We start from the raw sequence: 21,770 nt of genomic DNA on the forward strand, positions 1-21,770 counted from the left end.
GCATCTGCTGCTCTGGTTTTCAAGTAGTTTGTTACTTATCTGCTAGCATAGCATTGCCCTTTTGCTGTTGTAGCAGCCTTAGCCGCTGCGACCCTTTATGGTTATTTGTGCCGAGAGCTTCTTGTTAATGTTTGCAGGAGTGTCTGCTAAACACACACATTCACATGGTGAAGCAGAGCAGTTAAAGTTTCTGCCACCTTGATGTGAGCCTGTTAGCTTTAGCATAGCATTAACCAAATATGTATATGTATATAAGTTTAACAGGGAAGTTCTGCATGCCTGTCACCAATGAAATGAAACTGTGATGTTTAGCGGCTTCGTTACCTACAAACCTCAGCTCCACTACCTTACTGAAGATAGCGGGTGTACTTCTCTGGGCTCAGCACTGATAGGCTTTTACTCATGATGTAACCATGGAGCCCAAGTTGAAACTGGCTGGGAGATGCGCTGAGCTAGTTTAAAAAACTGGTGAACATAGAGAAAGTCTTTTATTTATTAATTTAACTGCATTATTATCAGAACAGAGCTAATTAGAAAAATGTCTCACAAATAAAAAACTCAGCAGCAACCGCTTCCTGAAGGTAGAATATGGTGAACAAACAAAGATGGCCTCAGTATGTGACTACATTTCACAGTAATCTGACACTATGTCGACTGTGGGGCTGTGGCTGGTTTCTGTATGATGGTTAATCTGAATGTGGTGTGGGTTTAAGGCGGGCCGAGGACAGCCTGCACAGGAGTGCTAATGTTTTATTTTCTAATGCTGAACCTTAGAGAGAAAGAGGGACAAAGACAGTAATCGGGCAGCTGCAGCTGGCAAACACACACACATGCACAATAATGGATAAAACAGATCAGAGAAAGCAGTGGAAATACTCTCCTCTCTCCCCGTCTCTGCAGGTTTCAGTGTCAGACTGACTGCTGGACCATCAGAGACACCCTAAGACACAACACATATGAGTGTGTGTGTATTAGTAAGCGTGTTTGTTAGTGTGTCCATGCTGGGCTTATTCAAGTAGAAAATGAGTGAGTGTATGCGATGCCAGAAGCTCAGCTGTCCACCTGGATGCTGCCCAAGGCTCAGTATATGTGCGAGTGTGTGTGTGTGTGGGATTGTGAGTGTCAGGATATAACAGATGAAGGGCAGTAAAGCAGATTCTCATCATGAGTCTCTTTCCTTCTGGTGTCCACAAATTAAACGTTTTTAAAGCTTCCTTGCTGCTAATTCTCTGATTTCATGTTCGGCTGTTAAATGCAGCTCGATGGTTGGAGGTCAAGTGATTGAGTCAGCCCTTACTGAATTTTCCAGAATCAATAAACAGCACATTGGCAGTCTATACACATGCCTACACTGCCTCCTTCTCCATACTTGTTTCCTCTTACTAGATGCAGATGCTGGTTTTCCAAAGAAAAGCACTCTTGAATTGTTCTTTTGTTTGTTTGTTTGTTTGTGTGAGTGCGTGCGTGCGTGCGCGTCAGTCATAAAGTTTCATTTCACATTAATGTTTTGGAGACTGATCTCTGGTTTGCACCTTGAGGGGAACCCTTTTTACCATTGCAACAATCCTGAAAACCTCCCTCACAGCTGACTTCTGTGATCACTTTTAGGCTTGGGTATTGCGTTCTGCGCTGCTGGATGTTCTGATGGGGGTTCCTTTTTTAGCATTGAAAGGACCCAAAGATCATCCCCTATGGCAGCTTTCTGTGGACCTCCAATCACCTTGTGCCAAACCCTACTGTCTGCTGTAAAGTCTTAATAATAAATCATCTACTTCCTGGTCAATGCTCTACATTTGGCTCTGTGTTCTGAAGAAGGTTTTGTTAATCATGGAAAGAATTCTGTGGTCATCCCCTGCAGCTTTTTTTGTTTTGTTGATGGCAATAGTTTATCCTTTCACCAAAAATATACCAAACCCTTGATTTGGATTTGTTTTTCTGGTACATCTCCAATGACCTTAATGAGGGTATTTCTGACTTGCACTGAGAGACTCTTTGAATGTGTGTTTTGGCTCCACAGCCTCAACTTTCAAATGCAACTCTGGAGCTTTGACCTACTTCATTTATGATGAAATATCAAAGAAATAGGCCACATAGGTCTGGAGATTACAGAAGTGAACTGTCAGCAAGTGTTAATATGGGTTAATGCATACACAGAACTTTTCTGAGCAACCATCCAGAAAACAGTCAGCCAGTCGTTAACCTTTAAAGAGTTCTTCCATATGTCTAAATTTGGTTGAAGTGAAATGTTTTCTTTTTTTAAAATACAATTTTCTGTTGACTATAGATCTAACAGGTCTAAATCTAAAGCTAATCATCTACTGCTTTTTCTGATCTGGATCATGGTTCCTTTTGACCAAGAGGACCAAAGACTTTACTCTGAGGTGGAGCCTAGACACCCTTTATGGGAACTTCACTCCCACCAGACCTTTGATTTCATTCAGTTAGTACCCACAGCTCAAGGCCACAGGTGATGGTAGGAACAAATATTGACCAGTAATATGAATTCTGTCACTTCTGAAATTGCTGCCTCAGAGAGGTTGATTGTGGGCAATCTATGGTGTCGCAAGCAACTTACTCTGGTAGGGCTTCCCAAGCTAAACTGGTCCCGGGTGAAGGGCCAAATTAAAGAGGACTTAAAGGAAAACCCAAGAACGAGGCGCCAGTGTACACTTGAACACAAAAACATAATTCCCGTGTATCCATAATGTGAATTAAAGACCTGAATCCAGGTCTCAATCTAAACATGCTCTTCTTCTCTGTAATGTGCTCCAGAACGTCCTGGGTCCAAGATACGGCTTAGTCAACCCTAAACTTTTGTTCCAGGTGGGTGAGAGGCTGCTCATGTATATTACAAACAGGCAACAACAGAATAAATCACCTACTTTTAACACATAAGACTCTTAGTGACCTCAACATTTCTGTGTTCGTTTGTAAGAAAATCCCGTCAGCCAAGTTCAACATTTGGCTTTAAAATCCCCGCAGGTCCACTTACTTTTGGTCATGTAGACGATTACACAATATTTGCACACACCTTAACAACATACACACTCACACACATTTAAATGGATGAAAAAGTCAGGAGATGACACACACAGAGTCAGCAGTTTGTTCAACAGAGTCGTGGTGTGTGTGTGTCTGTGTGTCTTGGTAAAATCTGTGAGAGACGATACGAATAATACATTAAGCTGAGAAATATGGATGTAAACACAAACACGCACACATACAGAAGCACATCTTCTATTTGAGGAGCCAGGCAATATGTCCTCATAATACTGGTGTCAAGTACAAACACACACACAGATTCAGGTCTGCTTCAGTAATCCTGAGGACAAAGATGAGCAGAGTTCTGACATCAGCACCTCTTAAAGGACACAGTGTGTATTTTACTGTGTGAGAGTCTGTCGCAGTATAGAAAACGATTTTGCGACAGTGTGTGTGTGTGTTTCAGTGTGTGTGTACTTGTGTTAAAGCCATTTTCTCTGCTTCTTAGCTGAAAAGCTTAAAACAGTGGGATGATGTCATGCTGTGACACACACTCTTTATCGCGCACGTGCACAGACACACACACACACACACACACACACACACACACACACACACACACACACGCAGCCTAATCATAACGCCCTTCTATGTGTGACTTCTCAAAGATTTTCTCGTCTTTTTAGGGAAAGAAACACTTTAAAACCCGTTTAATATTTTTAAAGAAACAAGTCGATCTGACAGCCGTTCAGCTGCTGCTCCACTCGTGTCACATGACCTTCAGCGCCAAAAGGGAAGCTAAAAATTGACGACACAGTCTGACTGCACTTCACTGAAACAGCCACAAAATGTATTTAATGTTTCCATGTTATGACACATCCCTGACTTTACAATCACTTTATCATAGTCACCAAAGATCTTTTCAAACAAAAATACAATTTAATCTTCGATGACTCATCTGTGATCCAAATTGAGAAGACGGTTGACTGTTTGGGTCATTTTTCACCAAAAGATCTCAGTAAATAAACAACTACACAAACTGCATTTTCCAGCCTGTATTTGGAATACCTGGAATAATTATCTCATTTACTTAAGACTGGTTTAACAACTGCAGCTGTAAGTCTATGGAGGGCCGTAATTGCCAAAACACATAAATACAATTAAATGTTTAAGGAAAAAAACAACAACATAAAAACGAAATAAAAGAAATTTAAAGAAAATCTATAATATATAGATTAAATAAATAAAATCTAAACTTTTATTAAAATATAATAAATTCATTTGTTAATTTATTACATCTAATATAAATAAATCTATTCCCACAATGATTTTTTTGTTTGGTTCTAGATTTCATGGCACATAAATCAGAGACATTTATTTATTTATATTAATTTTGGCAGCAACTGTCCTCCATAAATCACTGTCTGTATGCCGGCAGCTGTAGTCTGGACTCTGTGTTTATGAGGACATCTGTGAGGTAGATGCTCCTGTTGAGCAGCACATCAAATCTGGCCACGGATCAGACTTTCAGAGCGGCCTGCAGGCGCACAGGTGCTGGACCCTTCTGGACCTGCCAGGTAAGAAATCGGGGTCACGCACCTGACGCTGTCACCGCTTGCATGCTGCAAAAAGCTGCCTGCAGCATCCGTGTTCTCCTCCACAGGCTGGCCTCAGCTTCGTCAGTGAAGCCAGGAAATAATCATTTACTAAATCCACCACAGTTAAACGTGAAAGAGGAGACATAAAAACAGTCTGAAGAGCCTTTTCACCTCGTAAAAGTTAACAGAGCGCACGCACACACGAGCTAAAGCCCCATTCGGATGGGATTAACCTTACAGAGGGAAGCTGGGGTTAAATATTCCCCCGAGGTCTCTGGCAGGGATTTGAAACTTTGCAAGATTACAGGAACAGACGAGCAGAAAGCCGCTTAGAAATCACAGAGAAAGATTCTGCAGAACTTCCCTGAAAATCGCCACATTTTCATAAAAAATAATCCTGGGATAGCTTCCTTTAGATCCACCACATTTTAATCAGGAAGGTCTAACAGCTAATACAGCTGCTTCTAATGGCACCAGGTGCGCTTAAAAAAAAAAAAGAAAGGAAAAAAAAAAAAGGGAAAGGCGTCATCATGATCACGTCAAACTTGTACAAGGCAGCGAGTGTAATAGTCTCATCATTAATTTCCAGTACTTCAGATGTCACTTTGCACCAAATTCTAAAGTAAAACACTGAACTTTAAACATATCTGAGCCCTCACATGTTAAATACTAACAAAACATGAGCTTAAAGAAAATTACACCTCAATATAAATGAAACTACAAATCTGTAAGAGACACTGAAAGAATGTGATATCAATGGATTCATGACAGCAATTAGAGGTCTAAGAGATGTTGACATAACCATCCATCTATCGACTTTCCACCTCTTCTCCGGGGCTCTGTCCCACGATGCAAGTTCAACATAGCCAGGATATGATTTCCCTCTCTGGCTTCATCCCTAAGGTTTCCCAATCCAGCTTGAAAGAGACAATGCTGCCAGAAGTGACCAATCAGAAACACAGACAGGTCTAATGGCAGCAGATCAAACTGCAGTATTAGGAAAAAAATGGAAGAAAATGAAAAAACAATTTTAATCAAAATAATGGACTGACAGTTTCTGAGAATCTCGAGGGAGAAGGTTTTTCATTTGACGACGTCCATGGATACTCGACTTCAGACAGTCATTCACTGCAAAGGATTATTATCAAAGTATCGAAAACAATTACTAAAATGAAAATTATATTTGGTTTTACAATTACTTCTGGACCTCTGAAAATGGGGTAGTGTATGAAAATGCCTAAATTCTGGAGACTTGATGAAACACTTTTTATGAGAACAAGATCACATATTTTACTTAGGATCAGGGGTTACGCTTGGAGTTTGGGTGATTTCTTAGAGTATTTTAAATTAAATATCAGTAATTTAAGCTGTTAATTTGCTCACTTATGTTCTTGTTTTTCCTGTCTTTCTACCTACAAATCAGCTGTTGTCACATCTAATCACTGCCTGAATTTCTTGAACATGAGAACATAAGATTTATTTTTATTTAACTCTGGGTTTCCCTGCTCAGTTAAGAAAAAAACTCATGGGAAAATTTAACTAATTAACCCAAAATTCTGCTCAGTTTTTCATCATTTTATCTCACGGGGCTCCTGCGTTACTCCTGACTCCTGTGTTTAGATTTAATTTCTCATTTTCTTTGAGTCAAATCCCTTTGAGATGAGTAGTGACATGAAGCAGTAGCGATAAACATGTAAGTATAGTAGTACACCGTGTTTCCGTCATGGTCTGTCTATGTATTATTTACCCGTTGTCTATATTTATTCTGCTGCTTTCAGCTGCGTGATATTTTTTTTGTCCTGTTGTGTTTGGGTCTTAGCGTTTAACATTTTGGTGTTTTGTTCTTTTTTCCCAGCATCCCGCTGTGAAGGACTATGACCAGTTTAGCTGGAAGCTGTACACACACGCGCACACACACACGATTATATTATTATCTCTCCAGGAGCCCCACACACAGGTTTACAACACAACACCAAAGCAGCACCGTAACGTGTTTGGAAAATGGCTCTGAGGCTCAAACTGCTCAGATTGTAGAGGCTTTTTCAGTCACTTATACTCATCCAAAGCTAGGAATAATTATTGGGTTCATTATCAGTTAGTTTGTTTAATGATGCTTTTGTTCATTGTTTTGTCTGTAAATTGTAAGGACACTGTGAAAACATTGGTTTTGATTTTTTTTAACAAGAAGCAATGGAAAATCCAAATACAGAGTTTACTATTTTTTTTAATCAAAAGAGTCTGAAACATGGGACACTGTTTGTTTATTTTATTTTATTTTATTTTTTTTTTGGGGGGGGGGGGGGGGTTGTTTATTTGTTTTGTTTGGGGAAGTGCATAAGAAATTAGTCAAATATATCAATAAATCACATTTTATTTATATAGCTACTGAATTCATGCCAGACAACTTAAGGGCCCTTTTACTTTCAAGGCACTTACTTTTTGAAGCACTTACTGGTTCAAATCTTCGTGGTGTTCCCCAGGGCACAATTCTGGGGCTACCGTTATTAATTTTATATCTGATACACTCGGGACAGATTACTGAGACGTTTTCCATTAGTACCGTATTTTCACGACCATAAGACGCACTGTGCTAAAAGGCGCAGTCTCAGTTATGTGTGCCCTTACTGTATTTAACACACATAAGGCGCACTGGACCATAGGGCGCATACAAGTACCGTATGCGTATTTAAAAATAAAGCGGGAGCAAACCTGAATTCGGTACCTTACTCACATTTCTATTGCCGGTAATCGTCATCATCAACAACACACAAGCATACAAGTGTGCGTATTTAAAAATAAAGCAGGAGCAAAACTGAGTTTGGTACTCACATTTTTATTACCAATAATCGTCATCATCAACAACACACAAGCATACAAGTGTGCGTATTTAAAAATAAAGCAGGAGCAAAACAAAGTTTGGTACTCACATTTTTATCATCAATCAAACCCATCGAAGTCCTCATCCTCTGTGTCTGAATTGAACAGCTGCGCTAAATCTCCATCAAACATGCCAGGTTCACTGTCTTCACTGTCAGAGTCACTTTCCGTGCCGTGCGGCTCCTCGGAAACGATGCCGGCTTTTGCGAAAGCTTGAACAACAGTGCCAGCAGACATGTTAGCCCAAGCATCTACAATCCATTGGCAAATTGTGGCGTAACTCGCCCGGCGCTGCCTTCCACTCTTAGTGAAACTGCGTGGAAAAAACCACCTGGTCTCCTTACATACACCTCCCTCAGCCAGTCTTTCATCATTTCCTCATCCATCCAGCCCTTTTCATTTGCCTTAATGATGATTTCTGCTGGAAACTTCTCTTTAGGCAAAGTCTTTCGCTTAAAAATCACCATAGGCGGCAGTTTCTGTCCATTAGCATGGCAGCCAAGCACAACAGTAAAAGAAGACTTTTCGTGCCCCGTTGTGCTTATCGCTACCGTGCTGGTCCCCTTCTTCTCCACAGTGTGACTCACCGGGATGTCAAAAGTGAGCGGGACCTCGTCCATGTTTGTGATGTGGCTGGGCTGGATGTTTTTGTCGCCGATGTGTTTGCTGCAGTAGGAGCGGAAAATGGCCAGCTTTTCCTTATAATCCGCTGGAAGTTGCTGCGCTACCGTAGTCCTGGTCCGGATGGAAAAATGGCACCGTTTCATAAAACGAAAGCACCAAGACGGACCTCCTTGGAAATGTTCAATGTTCATCTCTTCAGCTAGTGAAACTGCTTTTAGCCGAATGGTGACCGTCGAAACGCTTCTCCCGCTCGCTCTTTGCTCGATGATCCACCGCTCGAGTCTTTCCTCCAACTCGGGCCACCTCGCCTTATGTCCGCGGAAACTCAGCTGCGTTTTCTTGACCTGCCGGAGCTTGTTTTCCAGCTTCCTCCATTTGCGAACCATCGATTCGTTAATCTTAAATTCTCTCGCCGCTGCTCGATTTCCATGTTCCTCCGCGTAGCTGATGGCCTTCAGTTTAAACTGTGCTTCGTAAGCGTGTCTCTTTGCCATTTTCAGGGTTGTTAAAACAACGATGTCCTGCATAATGCACATACCTGTCCTTTTATACAGGTATGTGCGATTGTCCCGGTATATACGATCAACGCCCACACTTCACCCTTTAACGTTCTCATGGTGTTCTCTACTACGTCCTCCTTACAACACATAGGGCGCACCGCGCTATAGGGCGCGCCGCACTTTTTGAAGAAAATCTAAGACTTTTAAGTGCGCCTTATGGTTGTGAAAATACGGTACCACTTATATGCTGATGACACTCAACAATGTTTAATTTGCAGTTACATAAAAAAGAGAAAGTGTTATAGTTTCACATTTCTCTTTCTGAAAATCAGCAAATGTTTGGGATTTATTTAAAATAAATTAAACTTTTATTTTGGTCTAGGCCGTCTGGAAAGAAATTGAAGGATGATCATAAATAAGCCTCAAATATGAGTCAATAAGCAAGCGATATTAATATAGTACTTTTTGCAGTCGGAAAAACAAGAAGTTTTTACAATGCGAGAATAAAATTATTTTATAAATGAGAATAAATGAATGAAATACATAAATGTGAACAAATTCAGAATGAAAAATTGGATTTTGACAGAAAACTAAAAGAAAAGATGCTCCTGGGATTATCATTCGTTGTTATAACCAAGTAATTAATAATAAAAAGGCAAAGATTTTATAAGAGGTCAATCAGCACGCTGTGGGTGGATAAGTAAGACGTGAAGACACGACCCCTTCCAATTAGGATATGTTTACATTTCATAGTTTCATTTATGAAGGAGATTAATTGGTACCCACTCAAATCGCAGGCTTCACTATTTTCAGAATTTAGCAGTTCAATAAACTTTATTCATCCTTTGTGGGGAAGTTAGACCTTAAACAGCTGCCCAGAATTTGGGTGCTCATCTGCCAAATTTATAATGAAGAGACAAAATTGTTGGCAACAGAGGAATTATTGCATCTTCAGTTTGTTGCACCACCCATTGGTATTCATGTAGGTCTTCTTAGTGCCCATAAAGGTTCACTACAGAGCTGGGATCCTATTGGGAGCAGTTAAAGGTTAACTCTTACATTCATGACCCACAAATCTGGATAATGTTAAACACTTAGCTGTCTGTTCAGGTCTCTTCAGGAATAATGTGAATAAAAACACACCTCTTAAGTAAAGTGGAGAATGTGTGGCAGTGGTCATGAATAGTTTTTATAAAGTGAGCTAAAATGGTTTGCTGAATCTGACACAGAGTATAAAAGGAGGAAAACCTACTGTGAGTACACCTTAGGTGAGTGTTGACATGTTTGTTTCTATTCTAGCTTGGCCATGTGGTCAATCAAAATCTTCTTAAAATCGGGTTCATTAAACTTCAGCTTATTGTCATGACAGGATGCCTCTGTATAGACTCAAGTTTTATGTACAACAAAAGAGAGCTAATGATCATTTCTAATAAATACTGGATTATATTTAAAACCAATTACGTTATAATCAATATGACAAAATGTTCAATCCAATTTAGAAATGCCCAGATAAACAGGAGTTCACCTACTTGCTGAAGAGTGAAAAGTATCCACATACATTCTACACAGTGCTTTGGTTTGTGGCTTTCAAGACCACAGAAGAGCACAGTATGGTTAAAAAAAAACAAAAAAACAAAAACAAAACCTTTGACACTAACTTTCATTTACAAATGATTGTTTAGTAAATGAAACCCCAAAGATATTTGAATTTATCCTACCAAAGACTACGATAACAAGCAATGTCTCCACATTCACGATACTTGGAACAAGCTTTTTTTTTATCTTTTTACCCAAACAGTTCGCTCACTGAAAAATAGAATAATAGGTGGTAGGCTTTGCCAAATAATCTGACTGATATTTTTTTATTCCCCTTATTAACTCTACCAAGAAGGTCAAACTATCCACTGAGGTTGAAGAAAGAGATGATGTGGCATCCAAAAGACAACAACTGTCCACTAGCTAGATTGAATCATTTTAAATGTAGACGGGATTAAAGTTCAAGACCCTAGCTGACTGTGGGGACATGACTCTTCTCTAATGCTTTTCCCAGCCCACACATGAAACAAAGCTGCTAGATTATTTCCCAACACATGAACAGGGTTCCATATCACCAATGGCTTGATCGTGCAGAGCCATTAAAAAAAAAAAAAAAGTATGTCCACCAATCACAGCTCCAAGTTCACCCGTGAAGCAAACCTCACTATGAAGTTCTTTTCTTGAGCCAGTCGGCCTGTTCTCACAGTAAAGAATGAGCAGTTGTTTGTTCATAGTAATAAATAATTGTACCTTGCTTTTTGAAATGGAAATGAACGTGTGCAACGTAAAATCAATCACAAGTCCAGTGAACATACTTATCCTGCTTTCTACCACTTAGAGTGACCAGAATTTACAGAACTAACTTCATCCATTTTCTACTGCTTATTCAAGGCTGGGTCACGGTGCAGCATTCTACTCCTCCACCTCCTCCAGCTCATCCAGAGAACACCAAAGCATTTCCACACCAGCTGAGAGATGAGTCTTTCTAACGTGTCTTGGGTCTACCCCTGTGGTATCCTACCAGGAGGACATGCCTGAACCACCTCACCTGTGGAGCAGTAGCGGCTTAACTCGGTGCTCCTCCCAAATGACTGAACTTCTCACCCTTAAGTCTAAGGGAGATCCCAGCCACCCTTTGTAGAAAGTTCATTTTTACCCCTTGTATCTTTGATCTCATTCGTTCGGTCAATACTCAGACCTCAAGGACCAGAGGTGAGGGTAGGAACGTAGACTGAACTTTGCTTTTACACTCAGATTATCCACAACGGACAGGTACAGCATCCACATCACTACAGACACCACCCGAGGTACTCAAAATCCTCCACTTTGGGCAGTAACTCATCCCGCAAAATGACCTTGTTTTAACTAAAACTGGAGTCATGGATTCAGTTAGTAGTAGGGTAATTTTCCCATAGACTTCTATTCAAATGTCAGACTTTTTGCAACCAGGAGTGTCGCCCCCTGGTGGGGTCTGAAAAGAAAGTTGCATCCATGTTTATACTGTATTTAGGAGGACCTGTGCCGATAAGGACAGTGAAGATGGCCCAGTCTTGCTATTTATTGGGCTTTGAGTACGAAGACAAAACAAAGCTTGGTCGTTTTGGGTCAGAAGAGTCTTGACCAGCATGCACAAAACACATCTCCTAAAGAACACACTTCCTACATACATCCTAACTGACTAATAAATTGCTTTTTCGAGCTGTCACTGCAGCTCACAAGAACTCAGAGCTGCCCATCAGCAAGCTTCCAGAGGCTGGCCAACTGGATGAAAGGGAGAAGGGTCTTATAGAGAGAGCAGAGTGGCGATAAAACAGCTTATTTTGGACATGGAGGCACAGAATTAGATTATTAAAGCTTACTCTGAACGTGAATGATGCAAAAGGCATAAATGGTTCCCTTTAACAAACACCACAAAACATCCAAATGCACACACTCACTGTGGGTTTAACACCCTACAGCATTCAGCCATGTGTGGCGTTATGGAGGGGGTGTTATGGAGACATTACAGGCTGCTGTCAGAAAGCCTTAGTCACCGATTTTACCGAGCACCGGTCTGTATGCCAGGCATTTAAACGGCTCACCTGTCATCATGTAGTCAAGCCCTCCATTTCCACATTCATCCAACTAAACTGAGGTCACACATTTCACTGTAACACCGCCCGCGCGCACACACTCATACAAGGGCAGACCTTCGCTTGACCAGCCGTTTATCCCGCTCGGTTTACCCGCCTGTTAGCCCGTTAGCAGCCCCACTGCTAGTAACCGGTCACCGGCTGATCAACGTAAAAATCACCGTAACGTCGCTGTAACCTCAGCCGCTGCGTCAGATTAACAGGAGACAACACACACACTCTCGCGCGCATGCATGCATGCGTGCGTACACGCGCGTGCGCCGCTCTCACTCACTCACTCACTGGGTATCAGTTACCAAGTTTCACTAATTTAAAGACACCAACCGTCTGCGCGAGCTCCACCAGCGGCGCCAAACCACGCTGCACAAGAGATTGCACGAGCGATAATTAGTGTACACATACACACACTAGTCGCCGGTTTGATCGTACCTCCCTCCTGGTCCGGTTGGAGGCAGGCCGGGATGTTTTTCTTCCAGCCGGGCATGATGCACCTCAGGGCGGATAGGGAGTCCAGGGCGGCCGCTAGCAGACACACACCACCAGCAACGGAAGGAGCAACAGCAGCGGCGACAGCAACATGGCTAGTTAGCTTTAGCTTAAGCTGCTCCACTACACAGGGATCCACCTCCCCCTGCACGAGCCTACCTCTCTCTACCTCTCCCTCTTTTCAACCTCACACAGGCACGCGAGCCTCCTTCTCTCTCTCTCTCTCTCTCCCCACTCCTCCTCTTTGTCTATGTCTCTCTACCCCCTCCCCCCATCTGTAACTCTACCCCCGCGAGCCTCGCTGTGGTCTCACGGGAGCGGGAGAGCGACGTTTACAGAGATGGTCAAAAGAAAGAGAGTGGGTGACGTGATGACCGTGAAGGAGCCCGCGAGGCACTGACGCTTTGATGTTACAGAGGTTTCTGAAGACTGTTAGAAATGTATCCAGGTTCCACTGAAGGCTCTAAAGACTGTTACAAATGTATCCAGGTTCCACTGAGAGTCCTAAAGACTGTTACAAATGTATCCAGGTTCCACTGAGAGTCCTAAAGACTGTTACAAATGTATCCAGGTTCCACCAAAGGTTCTAAAAACTGTTACAAATGTATCCAGGTTCCACTGAAGGTTCTAATGACAAATGTATCTGGTTCATAGTTTAGTTCCTACAGAAACGTTGCTAGTGGCGCACCGTTCTACTGTCTTCATTCATTCAGAGCAGAGATAGAGAGAGAATCTGTAAAGAGACAGAAAGAAATCAATAAGACTGTGAGCCAGACATCCTCCTCCAGCAGCCAGTCAGCCTGTACAGTGATGAAGATCCATAGAGGCAGAGGCGTGGAGGAACTACTGAACCAGAACCAGCAGGACATGGTCCAGAGACCATATTCTGTACACAAAGAGGTGAAAAACAGCAACAATGGACAAAATGATGACAAGATGAAAAAACAAGCAAACAAAAGAAAAACAGGCAAAAGAGCTACAAGTCGATACAACACCAACAAAAGCCACAAGTAGTGAAAAGTCATCACAAAAATATATATTCTAATAATAATTTGATGGTGATCTTGGTATTTGGTATTTTCATTGCCAAGTTGTGTGTCTTACTCTTACTTATAGTTGTAAAAGTATGTCAGCAGAATTCAGCTGAGGGGGCACAGTGACCTTTGTGAATGGGCCTGGACCCCTGGGCTGTCATAACACCAATGCTGATGCAGAATTAGAACAAAGAGGGAAAAATGTAAGTTAAAGTGAAAAAATGACAACTATTACAGAGGGAAAGAAAAAAAACAAGCATAGAGAGAAACAAACCGACAACAAATAATAACAAGAACACTGAAATATACAATATGACCACAGTGGCTCCAGAGGGACACAAAAATATTCAAAAAAATACCTCTACTGGAAATTTAAAAAAGCATAAAATCATGCAAAACGGCAACAACGAGAAACAAAAGAATGACAAAGAGATTTTTTTTTTAGTTTGTTACCCAGAACACTGCAGTAGTTATTTATAGATACACATATAGTAACAAGTAATTTGGCAAGAACAGATAAGACTTTTGAATCCATGAAAGAATTGTTGAGGTTTTTTTTTCTGTAAAGAGGACCCAGAAATGCTCCTCTGGACTCGAAGAGTGAAAATATTCTGAGGACTGAATCTGAGCTTCTTTGAGATCATGAACACTATGTCCTTCCAGACCACAGTTATTCTAGGAAGGGTTTTGTTTATTTAAGCAATGCAATCGAAGCCCAAATTTCAAAGCCAGCGTCTTTGATTGTATGGAGGATCATTATTGCACATGTTATCGTATATCTGTGAGGGCCCCAATAATGCTGAACAATTTATACACATTTGCCATTGCTTTTGGGTAACTAATGCATTAATTAATGTTTTGCTTCTTTGTTGTGAAGCACTCTGTAATACGTATATATGTTATATATATGTTTTAATATAACTATGAAAATAATGGTTTAGGCTGAATTTCATGGTGTCCATAAACATAAATCATTATGTGATTTTTAAAATAAGCTGTTGATATTTATCCAATTCTGTCTCAACCTCTTGTTGCCAGGAGCAATGTTCCCTCTAATTTTTCATGTGTCTGAGCGAACACACAAACTCCCTGAGCGATCCCGTGGACCACTGTGAGCAACAGCAGACATGGTCACTGTGGTCACGCCAGCATCAAATCCATCCAAGTTACATGGTTTATTAAAATAATCAAATTACAGCATTTACATTTATGTTAGACTACTTTTAATTAACTGCTTTAGCCCACTTACAATGAAAATTAAAAAAAAAAAATCTTGTTCATGACCTGTGTAGTATGTTAACACTATTGGAAGTAAAAATAACTTGAACTCCAATTTTGAAAACACAACTTTCCTTTTTTTTTTTCTTTTCTGATTTTTATAAAGCTCTGACTTGTATTATGAGTATGAGTCTGTGGTCTGGGAGAGAGTCCTGTAACTCTCTGTCTGTATATACAGTATATAATGACCAATGTTGGGCAATTAATTATATAGTTACTTCTTCAAAAAAGTAACTGAGATTTTTGCAGCTGTTTACCTAAAAATGCAGCCAAGGCGTTTTTTTAAACAAACATTTCAAACTATTTACAGAACAATCAGCTGTTCTGCATCAAATTTGATGCCACACAAATTATTTGTGCAACTCCCAAAAATAATTTCTCTCCACTATGAGATGAAGGAGAACAGTCTGATACCTGCAGGCCTGACAACAGGAGATGTATCACTCCTGTAACACCTGTAACATTCAGCAGTCGCCTCATTGTTCTGACACACACAACAAAACTAGTGGCTACACTACACACTAACTACACAGGATTTGCGCTAAACGTCGCAAATGTCTCACATCTCAAAACACCGCCATCACTCCTAAAACATCCCCCCTTCCTAAACATCTAAATGCCATGTTGCCATATCATTTTTTGATTGGTCTACATGGTACATTTTTCGACCAATAGGAAAGGGTGGGGGTTTTGGGCGTTGTTTTTGCTCACAGGCGAAGAGTGCTTTCGAGCGTTTTCATTATAAAACGCCGTTTTTACCGTTTCTTCCCGCAGTAAATATAAACAACGATAGTATTCAGGAAGAAAACCAAACATTGCAAATATTTTTATCATAACTCTGGTTTTATGTGGCCTATCAACACAATTTATAAACTGGTATAAAGTCCACACTTTTCCGTCAATTGTTCCTTCTGTCCTGCTCACATCTCCAGTGGTTGTACATGTTGTCAGTGCGCAATTGCGCACATGCACAGCTTAGAGGGAACGTTGACCAGGAGATGTTTACAGGGCGGTATTACAAAGATCTGCGAATATTGAGAAATTAATTCTCACTACAGAAATGTAAAATTGATGTATTAACATACAGTTCTGGTGTTTTGTGGGCCATGTGGGTCAAAAATAAGCACAAGGGCTGACAGCCAAGTGTGAAAAAACGGACTGATCTAGTCAGTGTATTTTTAAGTTTATAGCACATCTGCAAACAACAGACCAAAATGCAGAACAGCACAAAGTCAAAAAATAAAATAAAACGAAATAAAATAAAATAAAAATGAATGAATGAAGAATGAATTTTTTAAACTTCATATAAAATATATTTTATTATACTTTTACTAAAACATTTGGAATGATTATCCGGGAAAAGCTTCTTGTTATCAGCAGACTTGAAATGAAATGCCCAGCTGTTTTTTTTTTTTTTGTATTTGCCCCTCTGGATTTGTGTAGACTTCTGACCTTTGACTCCCAAACAACTTAAAATAAATGTACACCGAGCACTGCTGGGAGTGACTCCTCCTGATATCAAGACATGTTTGGGATGGTTTCTGCCTCAGTCCTAGCAGTGGGATCTTTTTAAAGCATTTCCAACCTCCTGCAGTAATTTTATTACATAGGGTATAAAATAAATATGACCCCTGTGTTTGATTTCCAGCTTCAGCTCTAAAATGAAGTGATAAAGCACACAGATGTGGGCAGCAGTGAACCTGCAGATGTATTAACAGGAAGCCACACACAGATAATGGCTGCTCGAAGATATTTGAAATCTGGTTCCTGTCCCGACTCGCCTCTGAGGAATTCACCCCATCGCCTCCCAGCTGAGGATTAAAGGGCTATTCCACTAAAAGTTTAAAGGAAAGGAGAACGTGGTGTAGGTGACGTCATGTTAATGAAGTGAGAGAGTCATGTCACCATGGCGACCGAGAGACGGGAGCATTAAAAGAAAAAGGGGGTGTTTTAATCCAAACTGTAATGTTTCTAGAAACGTACTAAAGTTGTTTTTTTTATTATACTTAATGATTCATTTAACTCAAAGCTATTAAAATTAATATAAATTGCATGTAATTATCTTTCTGAGTGATTATTTGCTCTGAGTTTTATACCCTCTAAACACAGAGAATAATATTTTTGTGTGCATGTACACAAATTAGTACATATGCGACTGAACAGAAGAAAAACTTGGAGGAAATTAATATGAGTCCACAAACACCAATCAGAACATTACAGGCCATGATCATTTCAGTGTGTAACTGAGGGGTGCGATTGCCCTGTCCCACTGAAAATGAACAAAATGACTACATAAACATGACATGGAAGAACTCATTTTTGAAAACTGTGCAGATCTCAAAGTCCAGATCAAAATGATACACATACCCAGTTCTACTTTTTAAAATGTCTGGATTTAAAGATGAATCTCTGTAGGACCCATGAACCCATCTTTATCCTGCCTGAACAGGTTATGACATGATCTCTGGTGCTTCTGTGGGTCAACTTATCTCCTCTCTGAAAGGGTTTGACAAACTTTACCTTCACACTATGAACATCTTCTGAGTTACAGGCCCTCAGAGGGCAGAAGAGTGCATTGAAATTTGGTGTTTAATCCCTCATAGCTTCATGAGTACCGAGACATCAACATGATGGTGATCCACATTAAAAACAACATGTAAGCTGTGTTGGAAACTGCAACCGAATCCATTTCACACCAACTCCAAGTGTCACAATCTGAAGCCAACATCTCGTTTCTTTGTCAGTAACCAACTCTGAGCATCACAGGACATCATAGTTTAGATGAACTGCAGGAGTCTAACATCAGATTAACAGAAACAAACACCGATGCTCTGGATGTTTGATCTGATTCTGACTCACTGGACAAAAATCACCTCCTTTCTCCCACACTGTTAAAGCTATAACTGCATTAACATGACTGGAAAGAGGTTCTGTTGATCCCGCAAGTTAGAATATGCAAATTATTATTATTATGCCTTTATTCTGAATATTTTTAAAATAAAACAACAAAAAAGACAAAACCACAAACAAAAAAAACATATTCATAATTACAATAAATAACCTCACATGTTTAAAAAAGAAGTAGGAAGAAGTGCCTAATCACAAGAACGCTAACCTCAAGGTGCTTTATATTGTATGATAAAGACCCTATAATAATACAGAGAACACCCATCAATGAGTCAGCTCCCAATGACCAAGCACTTGGCGACAGTGAGAAAGAAGAACTCCCTTTAAGCAGGAAGAAACCTTCAGCAAAACCAGGCTCAGGGAGGTGCGGCCACCTGCTGTGACCAGTTCGGGGTGAGAGACGGGACGAAAGACACTCTTTTATGAGTTTTTTCATGATTAAAATTTGTTTTTATGTTTTTAAGCATTCAGTCATTAACATGTTGCTGTGTGGATTATTTATGCTCAACAAGCAGGTCAGTGGAACAATATCTGCAGCTGTGGTTAAAGCTGAGAGTACTTTATCTGAAGATGTTTTTCTCCTCTTGTCAGAAATAACAGTTTAAACACAGAGACAGGTGGGACTACATCTGCAGTGGACTCTGACAGGAAGGAGTAAAAAAAGAAAAGAAAAATCCCCTGTATGTCAAAACAACGGCAGCCTGTCTGACAAGTGCAGCGATTAACTGACAGCCTTCAATGTGACGAGCGGCCATCTTTCATCCCCGTGGATTGGCACAGAGAGGGAGGAGGAGGAGGGACAGGAGGAAAAGCAGCAGTGAAGCGGAAGAATGAGTCTCTGCAGGCTACAAGACAAAAAAGCAGAGACTGACCTCGATATGAAGAGAGCGGGCGGGACTCGTGTGGTCCCATCAGAGAGAATCCTGCAGCTTTACAGCTCTCACACCAAACCTGCACTCACAAACTATCAGCAGTATTTATGGTGAACATTGTTTATCTCCTCACAGAGTCATCTGCACTCAGTCAGTGTGTCTTCAAATATGTTCAGACTCTCCATTTTCAGCCTGTAAGGACTCCCAGGACATCATAAAATACATCCAGTGAACTCCTGACCTCAAAAACAGCTGATCTCACCACCAGGTCCATTTAAGTCTATGCCCGGTAGCTTTGGACCATCTCACATGATCCCCAGCAGCAGCAGATGGAGCCTGGCCTAGTCCTTCACACTTAGTTCATATATAAGTTTGATGATCTTCCAGTCTAAACATGTAATTCATAATTACTGAAATCAGTGCATGCTCATTCTTCAGACTCGGCTCATGTGTTGCCGGGGGCTTCAGGGAGCTCTGTGCCAAATTTGAGGTCATCTGGTTGAGCGGTTTTCATGTTTTGGCTAAATGTTGCTCTCCATTAAAGGGACTGCTGCCTGGGAAATTCATTGCTTTATATCACAGATAAATGTGTTAACCTGAACCTTAACCACCAAAAAAACCTAAGATGGGTTTTAAAAAACCTCAAGAGCCAAAAAGTTCTAAATTTTTGCAACTCACTGGCTCTCAGAACAGAGCTGCATTGTTTCCAGTGACCAGCAGGGGGTGACTTCTCTGGCTGCAAAGAAGACATTTATTAGCCCTTTTTGATTAGCATCTACTTGAATTGTCTTGTGACAGCTCAATACGGTTTAAAGGTTTTTCATTAGGTTGTAGTACCTGGCAACAGGTACCTTTTTAAGTACCTGCTCACCCGGGGTTCCAAGTAATCTGAGGTGATCTGAAAATGTGACATCAACAGACTGAATGAGTCATGAAAGCGACTCCTTGAAAATCAATTCTGCCAATGCTGAAATCTGGCAACAAGAGAAACGTTGAGTCACATCAAGCTTATCCGAGTAGGTACTAATGGAAATGGGCTATATAGAACTTCAGACTTTGTTTGTCGCCAGTTTTAAGTCAGTGCAGCATGAGGTTCATTTAGTAAACTGTGGTGTGACTTAGAGTCAAGCACACATTAAAGCAGGGTACTTGGTGGGACAGTGTGGGTTTTGATTCAGCAGGGGCTTGCTTGCAGTTGGGTGGAGATTTCCATCTTCAGATCTTCTTTTCAGGCAGTTGATGGAGTTTGGATGTTTTGTAATCTTTGCTAATGAAGTAATTCATGAGTTACCATGTCAACTTAAAGGGGGTTTAGATTTGAATTAGTCACCGTTATTGATTTGGGGCAGTGAATGTGAGCTAAGCCTGGTGTGGCTAGGTGGTTCTGTGGTGTAGCGGTCATCACATCTGCTTTACACGCAGACGGTCCTGGGTTCAATCCCCAGTGGAACCACAAATCCAGCTTTGATGCCAAGAATGTCTTAGATCAGAGGTGGATAATGAATTTTGACAACTTTTTTTTTTTAAAGACAAAAACATGGTCTCCTTTTCATCAGAGAGTTTATATAGTAATTTAAATGTATATGATTATTTGAAAACTGAGTCTAAGTAGAGGATTGGCTGGAGCTGTTTTTCAGACTAACCAGGTGCTACGAACATGTGGAACTTGGGAAAGTTAAATATTGCAGACGTACATGGATGAGGTTAGAGCGATAAGAGGAACATATCCCAAAAGAAATTCCACTAAACCCAGAGCTGCTGCAGTTTGGTTTGTATCCAGGAGGACAAACAGCAATAAAACAGGCAAACATCAGTGAACTCTTTTAGTATAATTTTGTGTCCAAACTCAAAGTCTCACAGCTATCAGAGGAGGTGAACGACACTCAGAGACTATGGGTGGATCAACCACAGGTGACAGGAAGTGGGGGGTTTAAATCAAACCATCACTAAACTGGAACTCATGCACCAAATCCCCATCTTTTATATACAGTCTCAAAGCCTTGGTGTGGCCCTTCTAGTAGCTTCCAGGAATTCATCAATCAGACTAAAGTGGACTTTTAGGGAGGGAGGCTCTTAAAGAAACAGGAGAGGCTAGACTGAGGGGCTTCATTCAGTATAAGGACTATTTTGACAAGTTAATTAGAGTGGGGAGTCCATGTGGCTAATGTCATCTTTTATTTACAGTTTATGGGGAAACCAAAACCAAAACTGCAGCTCTTGGTGCTTCAGCCTGAGCTTCATCTGTCGGACCCTGAGCTTGGGAGCTTCATTAACATGCAGGACATGAACACAGTGATGAACTCAGGTGAGCCTGCGAGGATTTTTCATCTTCATCAAGCCAAGGCTGATGATAAGCTGATGAGTCTGAAAGTGTGAATGGATTAATGATCGTCTTCATTGCGTCTCCGTCGAGTTAGAGAAATAAAAAAAAGTGCATCATCATTATTTCCTCAGAGATTTCAGAAGAAGACTGTGAGTACTTGAGATGCAGCTGTAGCCTCATTTCATAGATTACTGTCAAACGCTGTCAATGCTTTAACACACTCGTATGCAAACACGCACACACACGCTGGAATCACAGCGTGCATATGTCAGAGGCTGCATTATGTGTCAACAGAAAGAGAGAGCGCCTGGGGGTTTGTAAACATCCCACTCAACTGATCTGTGACTCATCACACACACCACTCTGCTCCCACCTCTGTGAGGACCCCTCACTAATGCCAAGCATGTCCTTTTCCTTCTCTCGGACTCCAACCTGAACCTGAAAATCAGGCCTGGAGAAGCTCCAGCTGCACCCGAAGCAAGGACAAGCTGAAGCTGAGGCTGGTTCTTCCGAAGGCAGACATGAACACGCCCCCAGCCTCATGTTTCCATAATTTCAGAGTGTGTTACACTGACTCACAGTAACGCAGAGGAGACTCTGTGGTCTTTTCGTGCGTTACTT

General features: G+C 40.9%; 1 protein-coding gene and 1 non-coding gene across 4 annotated transcripts in view; one reads left to right on the plus strand and one right to left on the minus strand.

Moving 5' to 3' along the window:
• The window catches only part of grip1 (glutamate receptor interacting protein 1), a 69,446-nt gene extending 56,480 nt beyond the window's left edge, over window positions 1–12,966 (minus strand). The window contains exon 1 of one of the 3 annotated variants that reach the window (XM_085387889.1): window positions 12,679–12,966. In XM_085387889.1, the coding sequence (XP_085244015.1) occupies window positions 12,679–12,733 (55 nt within the window). In that variant the 5' untranslated portion in view covers window positions 12,734–12,966. Of the gene's footprint in view, window positions 1–12,651 lie in introns of all 3 variants that reach the window. The other 2 variants (XM_085387885.1, XM_085387886.1) reach the window with 2 other exon arrangements.
• Window positions 12,967–20,206: 7,240 nt separating this feature from the next.
• On the plus strand, window positions 20,207–20,279 carry trnav-uac (transfer RNA valine (anticodon UAC)). The gene has a single exon. It is a non-coding gene; the product is annotated as a tRNA-Val (tRNA).
• The last annotated feature ends 1,491 nt before the right edge of the window (window positions 20,280–21,770 follow it).

This window comes from Rhamphochromis longiceps, linkage group LG17 (assembly GCF_057381845.1).
Source record: "Rhamphochromis longiceps isolate RC_006_pf linkage group LG17, R_longiceps_female_GT1.1, whole genome shotgun sequence".
In the NCBI taxonomy this organism is placed as follows: Eukaryota; Metazoa; Chordata; class Actinopteri; order Cichliformes; family Cichlidae; genus Rhamphochromis; species Rhamphochromis longiceps.